The following is a 15,768-nucleotide window of genomic DNA, read 5'->3' as shown; positions in this document are numbered from 1 at the left end:
TTTCTTATTAACTTCCGTTTTGAGAAGGTTATTTCCCATAACACCACAGAGCCGCAGACGGTAAGAAAACGATAGTAGATATTCTTTGAGAAGCCCCAATGGCTTATCAGTTGTAAGACTTTGCCATCATTTGGGGCTCCGGGGGCTTGATCATTTTTGGTTGTGCTCCTGCATTTTGCGTAATATTTAATATTTAAAATAAAAAAAAACTAATTTGCCCCCCACCTTTTTTTTTCAAGTGGGGGCCTAGGGGATTTTCAAATTCTCCCCCTCCTCCCCCACCCCTAGCTACGCCATTGTGTATGAGATCAATGCTCTCATTCAGGGCCTGACTAAAGTACGTGGATGCCCTGGGCAGAATGTTTATGGAGGCCCCTACACATTTTCGAAAGGTTTAATACAAATCTACTTTTTGACACTTGTTTATTATCATAGGCCTACTGATATCTAACTGCAAGCCATATTTTAGAAGGAAAAAAAAAAGAGTATTCGTAAATTTTATTTAACTCTCCTACTTTAAAAAGTTAAAATTATTTAAAATGCAGTTTTAGTACCACAAATGTATAGTTTGTATATGAAGTTTGTGGAGAGTAAAACAATGAATCTGCTCAGGCACTTGACTGGAACCCACAAGGAAAGAGGAAAGTAGGCAGACCCAAGCAAACCTGGAAGAGGTCAGTCATCAGTGAAGCTGAGGGTAGGCTGGAATGACACGGGAGCAGATGAAGAAAGCTGCTCAGAACCGAGCTCGGTGGAGAGGTGTGGTTGCGGCCCTATGCTCCCCTGGGAGTGCACAGGATTAAGTAAGTGAGTAAGTAAAACAATGAATGACCCACTGACGTAGATCAGAAACTGCATTTATATATTAAGAGCATGTTACAGGAGGACATTTTTTAACCACAACAAAATTGACATCCGTGAAATGGCTTCTTCTGTCGCTAAAGACAATGAATGCACATCATGCCTCATGTGCCTTGATGAATCACTAGTTTTAGTTTCTTCTTGAGTCCGGTCAGAATCTGATATTATTAAACAAGCCAGTTATACAGCAGCAAAGTTAGCCACAGTTCTTGCAGATGCTTTAGTTTTAACAACACTTACTGTTTTAGATGACAACTTTATCTGTATCAGATGTGAGAAAATATACATCTCGCAATTGGGTTTGCGTGGCCAAATGTCTACGAAAGTATGTAAATTATCATCAACCAAGATAGTTACGTAAATATTCAATAACAGTTATATTACTGACGGAGTCAAGAGTGATATATGGAAATCAAGAACAGACATTTGGACGTTTCTACGTATTTCTGTAGAATCGACCCATCATGATCCACGAAGCAGAAATTAAAACAGTAATCATCTTATTCCACCTCTGACTAATCCTGTTACCGTCGCGTGCATTTAATTTCCGCCCCCACAGTCTCCCTCGATTTAATGTCGTTTTGTGCTGTGTTTGCTTTGTGTGTGTGTGTGTGAGTTGGAATTTTAAATTAATGAGTCCAAAAGTGTGTGATCTGTGCTATTCCAGTATACCAGATGCTCTAACAGAAGTTTTTAATAAAAAAAAATTATAACTAAATTTAAGGTGGTGATTAATTTGCATATGCTGTTTAAACGTATTTTTTGGTACAAATGTGATAAAAGCATTTTGTTTTCCCGCGTTTAGTACTTAGGCCTATAACATATTGTTAACCGACTCTTGTAGCTGATAGATTTAATTAAAGCCAATACAAAGATAAATTAAAAATTAAATTATGGCATTTATATAGCGCTACTTTCATGCTTATAGCATGCTCAGAGCGCTTTAGTCCAATCTCATTTGTGGACCATTGGGGGGTATCTAGGAGAAGGTTTTTCCGTGCTGCCCTCAGGCGCTCAGTAAACTCTGCCCGAATCGGGTGTCGAACCTCGAGCTCCCTTCATAGGTAGCCAAGCCAAGTTCAAGCGTACTTAGCCTCTCGACCACGCTTCCCACTAAGTTATCTCAAAATAATATTGAGATGGCAGCCTGGTAGTGTGGTATGCTGTATGTACTGAGGTCTTGATGGTAAAAGTAGCAACGTACACCTTTCAGACATCGCGATCTAAAGGGCAGATGATGTAAAAGCCAACCGTTAACGAGAGTGTCATGTGTCCAGCACAACGATCATTCGCCTTTACTTTCCACAACTTATGTGAGGTGCCTAATACACCTGGGTGGACTTGACAGGCGACCGAAAAAAAAAAAAACAGCTTTCAAAATCCCAGCCTTCACTGCGATGTCAACCTGAGACCCTTCTGTTCGGAGGCCTAGCGTTGTCCCACTCAGCCACCATGCTCCGTGGTGTCGATGGTCTCAGGTCGAAACCCAACCGCCGCCGTCCTTTGCAGGTTAGGACTTGAACGTCACAATCTTCATGTCTGATGGAGCGTCTGAAGTTCTGAATGTTTATTTTTTTTTTACATTAAACATAAAATATTACGCAAAATGCAGGGGCCCCCAAAGAGGTCAAGTCCCCCGGGTAGCCCAATTAATGGCGAATTCCTAGCTACGCCACTGATACATGGCGGAAATAAAAACTCTAACTATCTAGCCTTTTGGTGTATCCGGGGCATACAATTAAGGAAGTGTTGGCAAGCTATGTTTTTTTAACGGCATTGTTTAGAGTAAAGCTCAATTCTTGTTTTTTTTTTTTTTAGTTGGCAACAGAGAATTTCCATATTGCGTCCTTGACATTGTTTAGTTTATTGTGAAAATCGCCACTACAGCTTTGGCAGAACTGTACAAGGGAGATTAGCGTGATTTAAACCATCCTGCTTATAAGCTGGGAAGGAGTGGCTTTTTTAGGCAATTAAAATAATCTTCCTATTTTGAGAACCTTTTATGGTCAACTCAGCTTGACCACAGCTTGACCAACATTCTGTAGTGCGAAAAAAATTGAGAAGAAGAGCAACATATATTTCAATATTGCAAGATTTACCTCCTCTTTTCTATATAAAATAAAATTAATTTATTACCAACAGCTTTTTAATCGGTTTATTATTATCTTATCTTATCTTACAGACGTTACTTCAAAAAAAGAAGATGATTACGTCCTACGCGTCATGCATTTAGTCATGCATATTAACCAATGACCTAAACTCTGCCAAGTCACTGGTTTTCCTGGCTAGCTCAGGCAACCCATACCATGCTCTAATAGCACTAGGGAAGAAGGACCATTTGTACAAATTTGTCCTAGCATATGGGACGAGGAATGTGCCTTTATCTTTGTGTCTTTCAGAGAATTTCATTAAATTTTGTTTTTGTATTTGGTTGATTGAGTCATATGCTGTTAGGGACCATGAATGGCTGTGCAAAAGTTTCAACTTGATCCGAGAATGAGAAACGGGAGAAATAGCGTGTTCGAGATTTGAACCGGACAGACAAAACAGATTGAGTGGATACAAGCTTTGTAAAACACAAAGAACTGTAAATAACTTGATAAAGACATCGCAAACATCAATATTTATAAAAGTAGAAATCAAAGTCACATCATCAGAACATTTCTCAGTGGGAACTATAAAGGGAACTATAATGAATTTTGTTTCTATTCCACGAAGCTCGACCCTGGAAGTGCCAAAGAATAAAAATTGATAATAACAATAGTAATAATAATAATAATAATAATAATAATAATAATCTTTATTGTCCGTATGGAAATTTGTCTTACAATTTGTGCATTACACCAAACAAAAAACATTATAACTATGAGAAACCAAAATGTACATTCTCACCAGACTCACTCATAATTTACATGTGACAAAGTTTATATCAGATTGTTCTTGTTTAATGATTTGATTGCCAGGGGAACAAAAGAGTGTTTGTGTCTGTTTGTCTTTGCTATCGGCGTCTTGTATCTCTTTTGTGATGGTAAAATCACAAAATCCTGACACAAAGGGTGATTCTTTATTTCGAGGCTCTTGTTAGCTTTTTTTTTTTATAGATGTTTGTCTCAAACAACTGCCCAAATGGGGTTTGTTTTTTGCCAATGATTTTAACAGCAGCATTTAGGATTCAATTAAGTTTAGTAATAATAATAATAATAATAATAACCTACTTGCTGACCTGAACCTAGTTGCTGATGTTAATGTCGGTTTGGACGACGTAGGGCATGAGATTCGCCAATGGGAAAACATTGACAAGGCTGCTTCCTTAACATGGCTCACAGCAGGCCATCTCTACCCTGAAACTGAAGGCTTTGTTACATCAATGCAGGACAGAGTTATTAGGACAAAAAAATAAGAGAAACATATCCTTAAATTCAATGTTGTTGACAATTTCCGAAAATGTGGAAATGTGGGTGAGTCGATTGAACACATTATGGCAGGATGTTCAGCCATTTCAGAATCTGTCAACCTAGGTCGCAAAGTTAATATACCAGCACTTGGTTTTGACACATAATTTGATCGGTAAGGATACTCCTCCAAATACTCACCACAAGAGGTTCTCGAGTCTAATGACCATCTGCTGTACTGGGATAGGTCTATTTTGACCGACAAAACGGTAGATTTTAATTTTGATCTGCTGCTCATTGATAAAAATAAAAACAGAAGCCGCTACCATTATTGACAACGCCGTACCACTATCTTATAATTAAAAAAAACTGAGTTGGAAAAACAACGAAAATATGGGAACCTAGGCTTGGAGTTTAAGCGTTTATGGAAGTTATCCAAAATAACAGTATACCTCATTGTTATATCGACCAATGGGATAATAACAATTGACCTCACAGAGATCTTCAAGGCCCTTAACATTCCAAGGAACATTCTCGTTGCCTGTCAGAGGGCAGTACTGCTGCAGACCTGCCACATCACCAGAAAATTCTCCGGCAGAAACTGATAAAGGGACTACAATGAATTTTGTTTCTCTTTAACTAAACTCGATCGTGGCAGCGACAGAGAATGAATACTCGTTCGTTTCTAACATAATAATAATAATATAATATTAATAATAGTAACCGTGGGGGTGGGGTGATAACTAACCTGGCAGACGTGTCCCTCATTCTCGTTACTGGTCAGAGAGGGTGGTATTGCAGCTCTCCAGTCTCATCATCAGAAAACTTTTCCGTAGACACTGTCAAGGGAGATTACAATGAATTTTGTTTCCTTTTAACGAATTTCCACACTGGCAGTGTCATAGAATGGTTAATAGGTCACTTGAATTAATTATAATTTAACAATAATAATAAAATATCTCTCTAGCACGTGCTAAAAAGAATGAAGGCTTGTGTAGGCGCCATTGTGAAAAGAATTGGGGGGTAGAGAGGGGGAGCGAAATGGCGGGAAAGCCATTTATTTTCAGACCTCTGCTGGAGTGTTATTATGCTTACCAGGAACTCGATCAAAACTGACCGATTAAACCCAATCAAACGCAACAAAACACCCCCCCCCCTCCCCACCGCCAGTCCATCCCTCTCGATCTTTCGGTCAGATAATGACATTTTCACTCCCTGACTCGGTGGAGCATCCATTCCTGGCATGCAAAGCGCCGACCTAACCGATCTGTTGCATTGACGAGTGCTTCATTCCCCCCCCCTCCCCTCAAAATCGAGTCACCTCTAGTTCCCAGAGTATGCACATCACAGTCACACGATAGAGACTTCAGAATGAAAGACTGGGATGGGGGCGGAGGGGGGGGGGGAGAGAGAGAATTGGAAAGAAGAAAAAAAAACAAGGGGACATAATTCAGACCTGATCAAACGACATCTCCGGTCAGACGTCAGCTCCGATTGCCTTTAATGGCCTGTGATGGCCCGGTTTGGGAGAAGGGGTGAGGGGACGAGTGGTCCGAGAAAGATGCTTTCCCCATGGCTCTTGGCTCGGGCTACTAATTATAGGGACGGGGGATTTTCAATCATCAAAAATCGGAATGGGGGGTCCCAGAATTTCGAGGCAGGGGGAGGGGGGAAGAGCACACAGTAAGGATGTTACGGTTTTTGCGAGGGCGGAAAGCATTGGATGAAAAAAAACAACAACAAATAAACAAGTGTATAGACTAGACGTATAGATCCTAACGGCAGCGTCAGGTTTAGTGAAGCTTTAAGGCTTTTTAAACATCATCTACACTGCAAGTGTATAGACTAGATCTATAGATCCTAGGGACAGCGTCAGGTTTAGTGAAGCTTTAAGGCTTTTAAACATCATCTACACTGGAAACTAGCCTTTGGTCTAAACTGCCCTGGGCCATCGATAAATCTGAACGACAGTCCAGTGCGCATCCTGACTGACTTGACTGACTCTACTTACTTAACTCCACTCGACTCACTTCTTCATCTAAAAACTCTCGACTAACTTACTGTCAACCAAGTATTGACTACTTCAATAAACTAAACTTGCATTACTTCTTCAACTGACTTAGCTCGACTAAAACTCTCGATCTCTCATTTAATCTCACTTCCGGTCATAATATGTTCACTATTAACATTTTCACGCTGGATGTGGCAAAATATGTAGGTCACAGCTGGGACTGACTGATCTTCGGACTCGAAGACTAACCTTATTATTATTATTATTATTCACATAATTCACTGAAAGTACAATCAGGTCCAATAAGATTTGTCATTTACACCGAGATCAATTATTTTGGCAGTCTTTTTTGGTGAGCTAAAAGGTGATCGACGCAACAGAGGTGCCCCACGGAAATGCTTTAAAGACCAGCTTAGGCGTCACCTTTCCTTGGCTGACATAGAAGAGAGCGCCTGGTTGCAGGCGGCGTCAGAACGAGACAGCTCTCAAAGGCCGCGGGACAAAAAGAAAATCCGCTGCCGAGGACAGACGTAGACGGCGAAAATAAAATCTTAATCGAATACCAGCGGACAATGGTTATGCTTGTGCTGGGTGTGGCAAAATATGTAGGTCACATTTGGGGCTGCGAAGCCATGGGTATAACTGCTTTTCTCATTAATCTTCGGACTCGAAGACAAGCCTTATTACTATCTTCTTATCTTATATAATACAGACGTTACTTCAAAAAAAGAAGATGATTACGTCCTAAGCGTCATGCATTTAGTCATGCATATTAACCAATGACTTAAATTCTGCCAAGTCACTGGTTTTCCTGGCTAGCTCAGGCAACCAATTCCATGCTCTAATAGCACTAGGTGTCACAGATTACATTATAGAATTGTTTGTACATTTCACTTTTTGAAAGTAATATAAGCCCTCGACATGAGTCTCGGGATTTAATCCTCAAATTTAGACACTTGACGTTCAAGTCAGGATTTACCCAAGGGACGTAATTAGTATGTTTGAAATCTATTGGTTGATTTGAATTTAAACAAAGACATTTTTGAAAAGAGTTAGCGCCAGAGAATTGGCGGTAGGAAGAAAGTAAAGTCAGTCGAAAAAATAAGGCCTTTGTTGTCAGTCACGTTTCTAAGAGCTCTGTTTGAAAAGCCTTTGTAATATGCTCATTGATTTGTAATTTGTACATAACTGTACTTACGTTGTATTTAAATAAAGTTCCAGAGTTTTGTTTTATCAAAGAAGCTTTCATTGTGATTCTAGATCGTCATTTATTCAACTATTGAATTCAAGTAAAATCCCCGGCATAACAACACATCGTAACATCGTGCATGTTGTTACATCTGGCACAAGTGTTGTTACACTAGGGAAGAAAGACCTTTTGTACAAATTTGTCCTAGCATATGGGACGAGGAATGTGCCTTTATCTTTGTGTCTTTCAGAGTATTTTATTAAATTTTGTTTTTGTATTTGAAGATTATGGTTCAGTGTTTTATGTATAATTGCTACTTTACTTTTGAGTCTTCTGTCTTGAAGGCTTTCTAAATTTAGTGATTTTACTAAAGGTGTTGCTCTGGTTAAGTGTGAATATTCGTTTGTTATGAATCTCACTGCTCTATTTTGTGTCTGTTCCAGTTTCTTAATGTTATCTTGAGTTGAGGGGTCCAAACGGAGGATGCATATTCTATTATTGGCCTAACCAAGGTTAAATAACATTTTAGTTTTATGTTCTTATTTGATTTATAGAAATTTCTTTTAATAAATCCTAATGCTTTGTTTGATTTTTTTTATACTTTCATCAATATGTGGATTCCATGACAGTTTTTCATTTATTATAACACCTAGGTATTTGCGTTTTTAGTCTGTGTTACTGGTTTGCTATGAATAAGATAAGTGGAATTAATTTGTTTTAGTTTTTTTGTTACTCTTAACAACTGACATTTTTTCTGGGTGGAAAGACATGCTCAAATTTGATTCCCTTTTCTGTAATTCATCTAATTCTCTTTGTAAAATATCTGTGTCTTGTGTTGTTTTTATTGTTCTATATATTATGCAATCGTCTGCAAATAATCTGACTTTTGTTCCTGAGGTAATGCAATTTGGTAAATCATTTATGTAAATTAAGAATAGTGGTGGAACTTAGACAGTTCCTTGAGGTACACTTGAGTTTACTGTTATCGGTGTTGATTTAGAGCCATTTATTATTACAGTTTGTTCTCTCCCTATCAGAAAATCTTTAATCCACTGATGCAGTGGACCATTAATGCCGAAATATTTTAATTTTTTAAGCAAACTATGGTGGTGAACTTTGTCAAAAGCCTTAGAAAAATCTAGTAAGATAGCATCTATTTGTTCACTATTATCTAAACCTTTTGAAAAATCATCAATTAATTCTATTAGTTCTGTTTCACACGATCTATATTTCCTAAAGCCATGTTGGTATGGGGTGAGGACATTATGTTTGTCTAAGTGGTTTATGATGTTGCTACATATTATGTGTTCTAGGATTTTACATGTGATGCTGGTAAGTGATACTGGTCTGTAGTTTCCTGGGTCAGATTTTTCTCCTTTTTAAATAGGGGGGTGACATTACCTTCTTTCCAGTCCTTTGGTACTCTGCCCTGGGCGATGCCTGAAAGAGTAGGCCTATTTTGAACACTGGGCTAGCTCATTGCTTAGTTCTTTGAGTAATCTAGCTGGAATACCATCAGGTCCAGACGCTTTATACTATACTATATTATTATTTTATATCAACTTACTCTGTCTGTCTGTCAGTCTGTGTGTCTGTCTGGCCAAAAGTTTGTACACGTTATTTCTCCGACACCCAATCTCACATCAAGCTAAAATTTTGCACACTTATTTATGAATAAAAAAATATAAATAAAATAAACCAATTTATTAATTAACTATTGGTAGTTAATTATTTTGATTAGTATCTCAAATAAGGGAAAGAAATAGTACTTGACTGTAGTGGTGGTATAAGCTGAATTAGTTTCCTTTATAGATTGTTGTTTGAGGCTTATTACAAATTTAATGACATTACTGATCTAGACTAATTGATATACTTAATATAAGCTTTGTTTTTTTCAAAAGTATTTTTTTTTTGTACTTTGCTTGTTTAACTGGTACAATGGCTTCGGGTTGTATATAGTTTTTAGTTTCTATCTTGTTTGTATTTTGCAGATCTAAATTTGTTTAAGCATGTGGAAGCCCCCCCCCCACACACACACACACAACGCACCTCATCAAGGAGGAGGCCAAAGGCAGCTGCACAAGCAACTCCGGCACTGTGGCCCTGACCTTGATAATACCGGGTACTTAAAGATACTCGTTTTTTCGTTTTCCCAGAAATCTCGAGACACTCACGTGACATGTTTATCTAGATAACATCCTGTCAGTGGGCAGCACTAAACCATATCACCATCTCATTATCTCGCGCTATGAAGTAGCTAGATACTAGTCAATATTTGGTGTTTCGATTGCTTACAAATTAAAAAAAAAGGACCTTACACTACAATAGACCGATCGCACGTAAGTCACTAGATAAAATCTAGCTTGGGTGACTGTGGCCATTTTTTTTTACACAAGTAAACCTGACTTTTACAGCATATATATATATATATATAGTTCGTCCATCGTGGTTCGATGATGACCACTTTGTCATCCAGGGGGCTGAGGGCTTTGCACTGGGGTTTTATGCCTCCTCGTGTGGCTGGTGAGACCTATGTAAGCCCGGAATGTTCGGCCGCACACTGGGCAGGTTATTCCAGCTGGAGCTAGTGTCGTTTGCCTTGCTTTTCTTCTCTGGCGTTTTTCTTCTGCCAGCTTTTACAACAAAGCTTATATTAACTCACTCTATCTGTCTGTCTCTCTGTCTGCTTGTCTGTCTGGTACAAAGTTTGTACACGTTATTTCTCCCTCACCAATCTCGAATTAAGCTGAACTTTCGCACTGTTATTTCTTTTACCTGACAACACAAGAATCACTAAAAAAAAAAAATTAACTAATTAGTTAAACTATTGGTATAAATTACTTTGTTTGGTATCTCAAACAAGGGAATGAAATAGTACTTGACTGAAGGGATAGTATAAGCTGAATTAGTCCCCATTATATTAGGCTGCCGTCTCAGGCTAAGTGAACACAAGCATGAAATAGAAACAATAGATAACTCTACTATCTTCCATGTTCAAAGAATCTAAGCTAGTAGAGTGGTTACCCCTGATGGCTTAAGAATCCTGAGAAAGCTCTAACCCCCAAGTTCTATAGGAAAGGCCCATCAGCGAAATGGCATATAAAGCGAACACCTCCCCGTAATTATTATCCATTCTTATTTATTTCAAAAGTAACTGCAGAACTAATAAAATGATATTACAAAGACTCCATTTTTCTACATTTCTCACATATTCACTTTCGTTTTCCCTCATAAAATAAAGCAAAGATGAAGGTCATAGTTGACATGTATGGAAATTTCTTTCTCAAAACGTTTCCGGATAAACGAGAATAGGTCCGAACTTAAGGCGATTTTAAAGCATCAATGCACATCGGCCGAAAAAAAATTGCATATTATGCTTCAAAATAGATGAGGAAATAGTTAGCTAGAATAGCTAAGGCTATTCATTCCGTTGAAAAAAAAATATTATGGGGTGTTCGCTCAAAATGACCTTTTTAACTGAAAACCTATTCAGCGAAACCCCTATTATAAGCTTAAAAAGCCATTAAAAATAATTTAGTTACTGATTTAATCTGTTCTTCTTTTTGTCTTATCTATCGTTATTGTTTGTAAACTGAAATATTAAAATAATAGGCATATTTTTAACATTAACCCAATGTCTTCGATTTCGAAGATTAAGGATGATTGCAGTACGTGTTTCACATGACTACGCCCAGTTGCGACCAGCATATTTTCCCGCATTTTCTTTTCGTCTAAAATGTTTGACTCGCAGCTCTCCAACAGTCTTTCAGAGGTCATATGCTGGCAGTTACTTTCCTCTATGCCAGTGAGGGTGAAATGACGCTTCAGTTAATGTTAATAGCGCCTATACGGGGGGGGGGGGGCTCTGTTTTGCCGTCCTCCTTTTTTTTAACTGGCTGGTTAACCTCTTGTTACTAATTATTGATATTAATATGTGTATAAATGTTTAAAAGAAGTGCAGAATTCATTTTCACAGGGTTCCCCCACCATTCTGGGATTAGGATTTCAGGAGATTTCCAAGAGTTTTCCAGTAGAAAATATTCGATTTCAGGATCGGAAAAAACGCGAACTATATATTTAGTAATAAATATAAGAGTTACCATATAATATACATGAATAAAATTACAAGATCTCTCCTGAGCCTTTCGTCTCCATACCCGAAACTCAAGCTGTTGTAGATCTGTCTCCATACATCATCAATCCATCGCCTTTGGGATCTGCCTTTGGGTCAATCAGCGTGTGTGTGTGTGGGGGGGAGATCGAGTTGATGGTGATTAAGTGCACTGAACATAAGTTCTTTAAAAAAAATAGTTGCAGTAACGAGAGTTTATGAAATAGAGAGTAGTACGACGTGGACTAGCCTATAGGAAGGTGGCGAGATAGAATTTTGTAGTTTCTTTCTTTCTTTTAAGAAAAAAAATGATCGCAAGTTTCGTAGGCTATATATAGACATCAGTTCCAAGCAGAGAAAGGAGATATGGAGCACGAGAAAGTGAAAAAAAAAATTAGGCCTAATGCCACAAGGAGGACAATAGTTATAATGCTTCATGGAAGAAGTTAGATGATAGAACTAATTGAAGCATAATTTCCTATATTTTAACATGCTATTTCGCTATTTTTTACGGCCTTTCGCTCATTATGACTCCCGCGAAAATTGCGTTCGCTGATTAGGTCCGACCCCTACCGCACGTTGACTTGAATTATAAATTTAATAGCTGATATGGAAAAAAGAGTCAAATTTAGTTTCATTGCCCAATAGCTGAGGAGTCCGCAGATGTTTTCATTTTTTTAATATGTTTAACCATTGCGGAGCTATAAATTCTAAACTAAAAACTGGCTCAAAAGCGTTCGCCATTGGTCCTTTCCCATAATTCATGTCGTTCCCTTTTTTTTTTTTAAATGCATTTTTATAAATGCTTTTTTAGTCTAGATCAATTACAAATTTAATTACATGACTGATTCAAACTAATTGATACAACTTCGCTTAGTATAAGCTTTGTTTTCAATAATTTTTTTATTAACAAAAAGATATTTTTCATGTTTTATTTAACTTTCAGAAAATTAAAATGTCGGAGCCAGACATTTTGAATGTCATTCTTGTTGGTAGAACTGGGAACGGCAAAAGCTCCTGCGGAAACACCATTCTCGGCAAGGAAGTCTTCCTCAGAAACACACAGGAAAAGGCAACAAGCCAACTTGGGGAGGTCAGCGGTAAGCCCTTCCGGGTCGTTGACGCCAGTGGGATCGGGGACACGGGGAAGGATCTCGGAACCATCAATCTGATTGACACTTTAAAGTTCGTTATGCAGTGTACACATCTAGATGAGCGTGATGGCGTCAGGGGAGTTATAGTTGTTGTCTTCAAACATGGACAAAGATTTACCGGCCAGGAAAAAATAGCGATTGAAGAAATAAAGCGGACATTTGGACAGGGCTGTTTAAAAGAGGTGGGATTGTTGCTATTCACATACGGAGACTCTTTTGACTGCAATTTCACCGAGTGGTGTTTGAACCAAACAGGTGACTTCAAAAATCTATATGATGAGTGTGGAGAAAGGTGCATTCCGTTTAACAATGTCACCAAAGATCCTGCAACCAAGGGGGAACAACTCAATAATTTCTGGTCAAAAGTTGAAGAGATACAAGGGCGAGGAAATTGTCTTTTAAAACTAGACCCAATGTTAAAGCAAAGGCTGCTCAGCGATCACCAACATTCCATTGACCAGTATAAAAATGATTTACATTCAAATAATACAGAGCTCAGTAAAATAGATATAAAATTAAACCCGCAAAGCGTGCAAGGATTAATCGATGCCTATCCTCCCAATAATGCCATTGAATTAGAACAACGCCTACGTCTGCTAAGTGACAAGGTCAAGGCAATGGAGAATAACTCGAGCGCTGGCTGCAGCCAGTTAATGAACCGCTGGACAACATATGTCGATATTCTAGAGCTTCAAAAACATATAGCCGCTGCAGGTGCTTCTGACCATTTCCGAGAAGTGGACAGCTTGCAGGCCAGGGCTGTAACAAATTGCTATCTCTATGAATCTAGGATGTTCCTACGATTTGTTATAGCCGTGATGTTTGGGTGTATCGTGGCAGCCATTCTTGTCTATGTCTTGTGCTTCATTGCCATAAAAGTACAATAGAAAGGTAGAACAAGTTTATTAAAATTAAATGCACTGTTCGCTATACACCTATGTGCAATATTCGCTATTCACTATACACCTATGTGCAATATTCACTATTTACTATACACCAATGTGCAATATTCGCTATTTACTATACACCAATGTGCAATATTCGCTAATCAGCATACACATATGTGCAATATTTGCTATTCACTATACACTTTGTGCTGGGATTGCGTAGCCACGAGAATTACTGCATATCTCATTAATCTTCGGACTCGAAGACAAGCCCCGCGCTGGGGAGCTCCCCCTCCCCCAAACCCCCTTGCTGGCAAGGGCGGGGAGTCTACAATTTTTCCACTAACTCCAGGAAGAATCTATTCTAGGGCACAATAAATAAACGTCTTCCGAAAGAATGAATATTACATTCTGACCCCTCTTTGGCTACGCTAAAAGCATTTTGAGTGCGTAATTTGCTTTTTTTTTTATATTGAAGAGGTATTTTTTAGTTTCAAACCCCGATGAAGAGGGGTTTAAGCTCAAAACCCCTTTGGCTACTTTCATACAATTTTGAGTGTGTACTTTGCTTTTTTTATATTGAAGAGGGGGGGGGGTATCGTAAATTTCGGAGGGGGTTTTAAAATCTACATCTTCACTAGCTATGCTTTTAGAATTTGCGGATTATCGTTTGCATTATTTTTTGTTTTATTTTATAGAAGAGGAGGGTTTAACTGCAAAACCCCCCTGGTAGGGGTCTTTAAACTTGCAACCCCCTTGACTGCGCTGGGGCAAGTGATGGTTTAGTATTAAAATCTCACCTAAAATAAAATGAAAGCAAAAAATCAGTTACTAAATTCCGACCCCCCCCCCCAGGAGTGTGTGGGGGGGGGGGTGAGCCCCACCCCCTCCCCCCTGGCTACGCGCATGATATATATATATATATATATATAAGCACTTTTCATTGTTTCATTTCGTTAAACTTAAATATTGTTATAACCTTGCCATGCACAACGCCATCCAAGCCAGTGCAGAGGGGGCGCACTGTCAGGGACTAGATGGGAGAGGATGTTGACATAAGGAAGAAGAGAACGAAGTGCCGCCCAGGTCTAGAACTTATGAAGACGCTGTGCTCAAAGCAGACAGTATTATTACTATGTGTTTGTGATGACGCTGTGCTCAAAGCAGACAGTATTTTTATTATGTGTTTGTGATGACGCTGTGCTCAAAGTATACAGTATTTTTATTATGTGTTTGTGATGACGCTGTGCTCAAAGCAGACAGTATTATTGTTATGTGTTTGTGATGACGCTGTGCTCAAAGCAGACAGTATTATTATTATGTGTTTGTGATGACGCTGTGCTCAAAGCAGACAGTATTATTATTATGTGTTTGTGATGACGCTGTGCTCAAAGCAGACAGTATTATTATTATGTGTTTGTGAGGACTTTCTTGGATTCGGGGTGATGTGAAACAAAGTTGTCTCCCTTAAGTTATTACAATATATTATTTTTTTTATTAGAAAAATAGTAAATATACTTCTATTTAAATACAGTGACGTCAGTGTGTGTGTGTGTGTGTGTATTTTTATTTTTAATTTAATTTTCCTTTTAATTAGCAATGTAAAAAAATAAATAATAAAATATAATTTTTAAGCCTAATTAAAAAATCAAAGGGCTGCAATTAATTTGACCAATTACAAACAACAAAAAATGCTCAAAGTACCAGCGAAACCCGGAGGAAGGACTTCTTGAAAACTTCGCAGGTTGCTCCAAAAACGCTGAATAGACTTGCTCTCCCCAACAGCTCCGACTCATCCTCCAATAACTTGGAGAAGTCAGAAATTATCCGTAATTTCTCTGGTGAAGTTAATCACCCTGGCTCCTCCTACCGGATCTGTTATCCCCCCCCCCCCCCCAGATTCCAGTGTGTCCCCCCCCCCCCGTACAATCTGCCATGCTAGAGCACACCTGAGCCCCTGCACGGTATCGACAGTTTCATCACGAGGTGAGCAAGACGTTAAAACAAAAATGGGAGGGGGGGGACAAAAAAACAACAACTGGTGGGGAGATGGATGCATAGCATGGAAACAGGAAACTGTTGTAAGGAGACAGATGTTAGGAGAGAGAGAGAGAGAGAGGGGGAGGGGGGCTTGAGCAGGGCCAGCGTGTTCATGTAAGGGTC

At 38.7% G+C, this 15,768-nt stretch overlaps 1 protein-coding gene across 1 annotated transcript; it reads left to right on the top strand.

Moving 5' to 3' along the window:
* Window positions 1-9,634: 9,634 nt before the first annotated feature.
* On the top strand, window positions 9,635-14,452 carry LOC106062614 (uncharacterized). Its single transcript, XM_013220911.2, has 2 exons — window positions 9,635-9,792; window positions 12,511-14,452. The coding sequence occupies exon 2, from the start codon at window positions 12,520-12,522 to the stop codon at window positions 13,603-13,605; it is 1,086 nt and encodes a 361-aa protein (XP_013076365.2). The 5' UTR covers window positions 9,635-9,792; window positions 12,511-12,519; the 3' UTR covers window positions 13,606-14,452.
* Window positions 14,453-15,768: the final 1,316 nt, after the last annotated feature.

Source organism: Biomphalaria glabrata, chromosome 16 (genome assembly GCF_947242115.1).
Source record: "Biomphalaria glabrata chromosome 16, xgBioGlab47.1, whole genome shotgun sequence".
Lineage (NCBI taxonomy): Eukaryota > Metazoa > Mollusca > Gastropoda > Planorbidae > Biomphalaria > Biomphalaria glabrata.
Note: the sequence above shows the minus strand (reverse complement) of the source record. Positions and strands in the feature narration are given on the sequence as shown.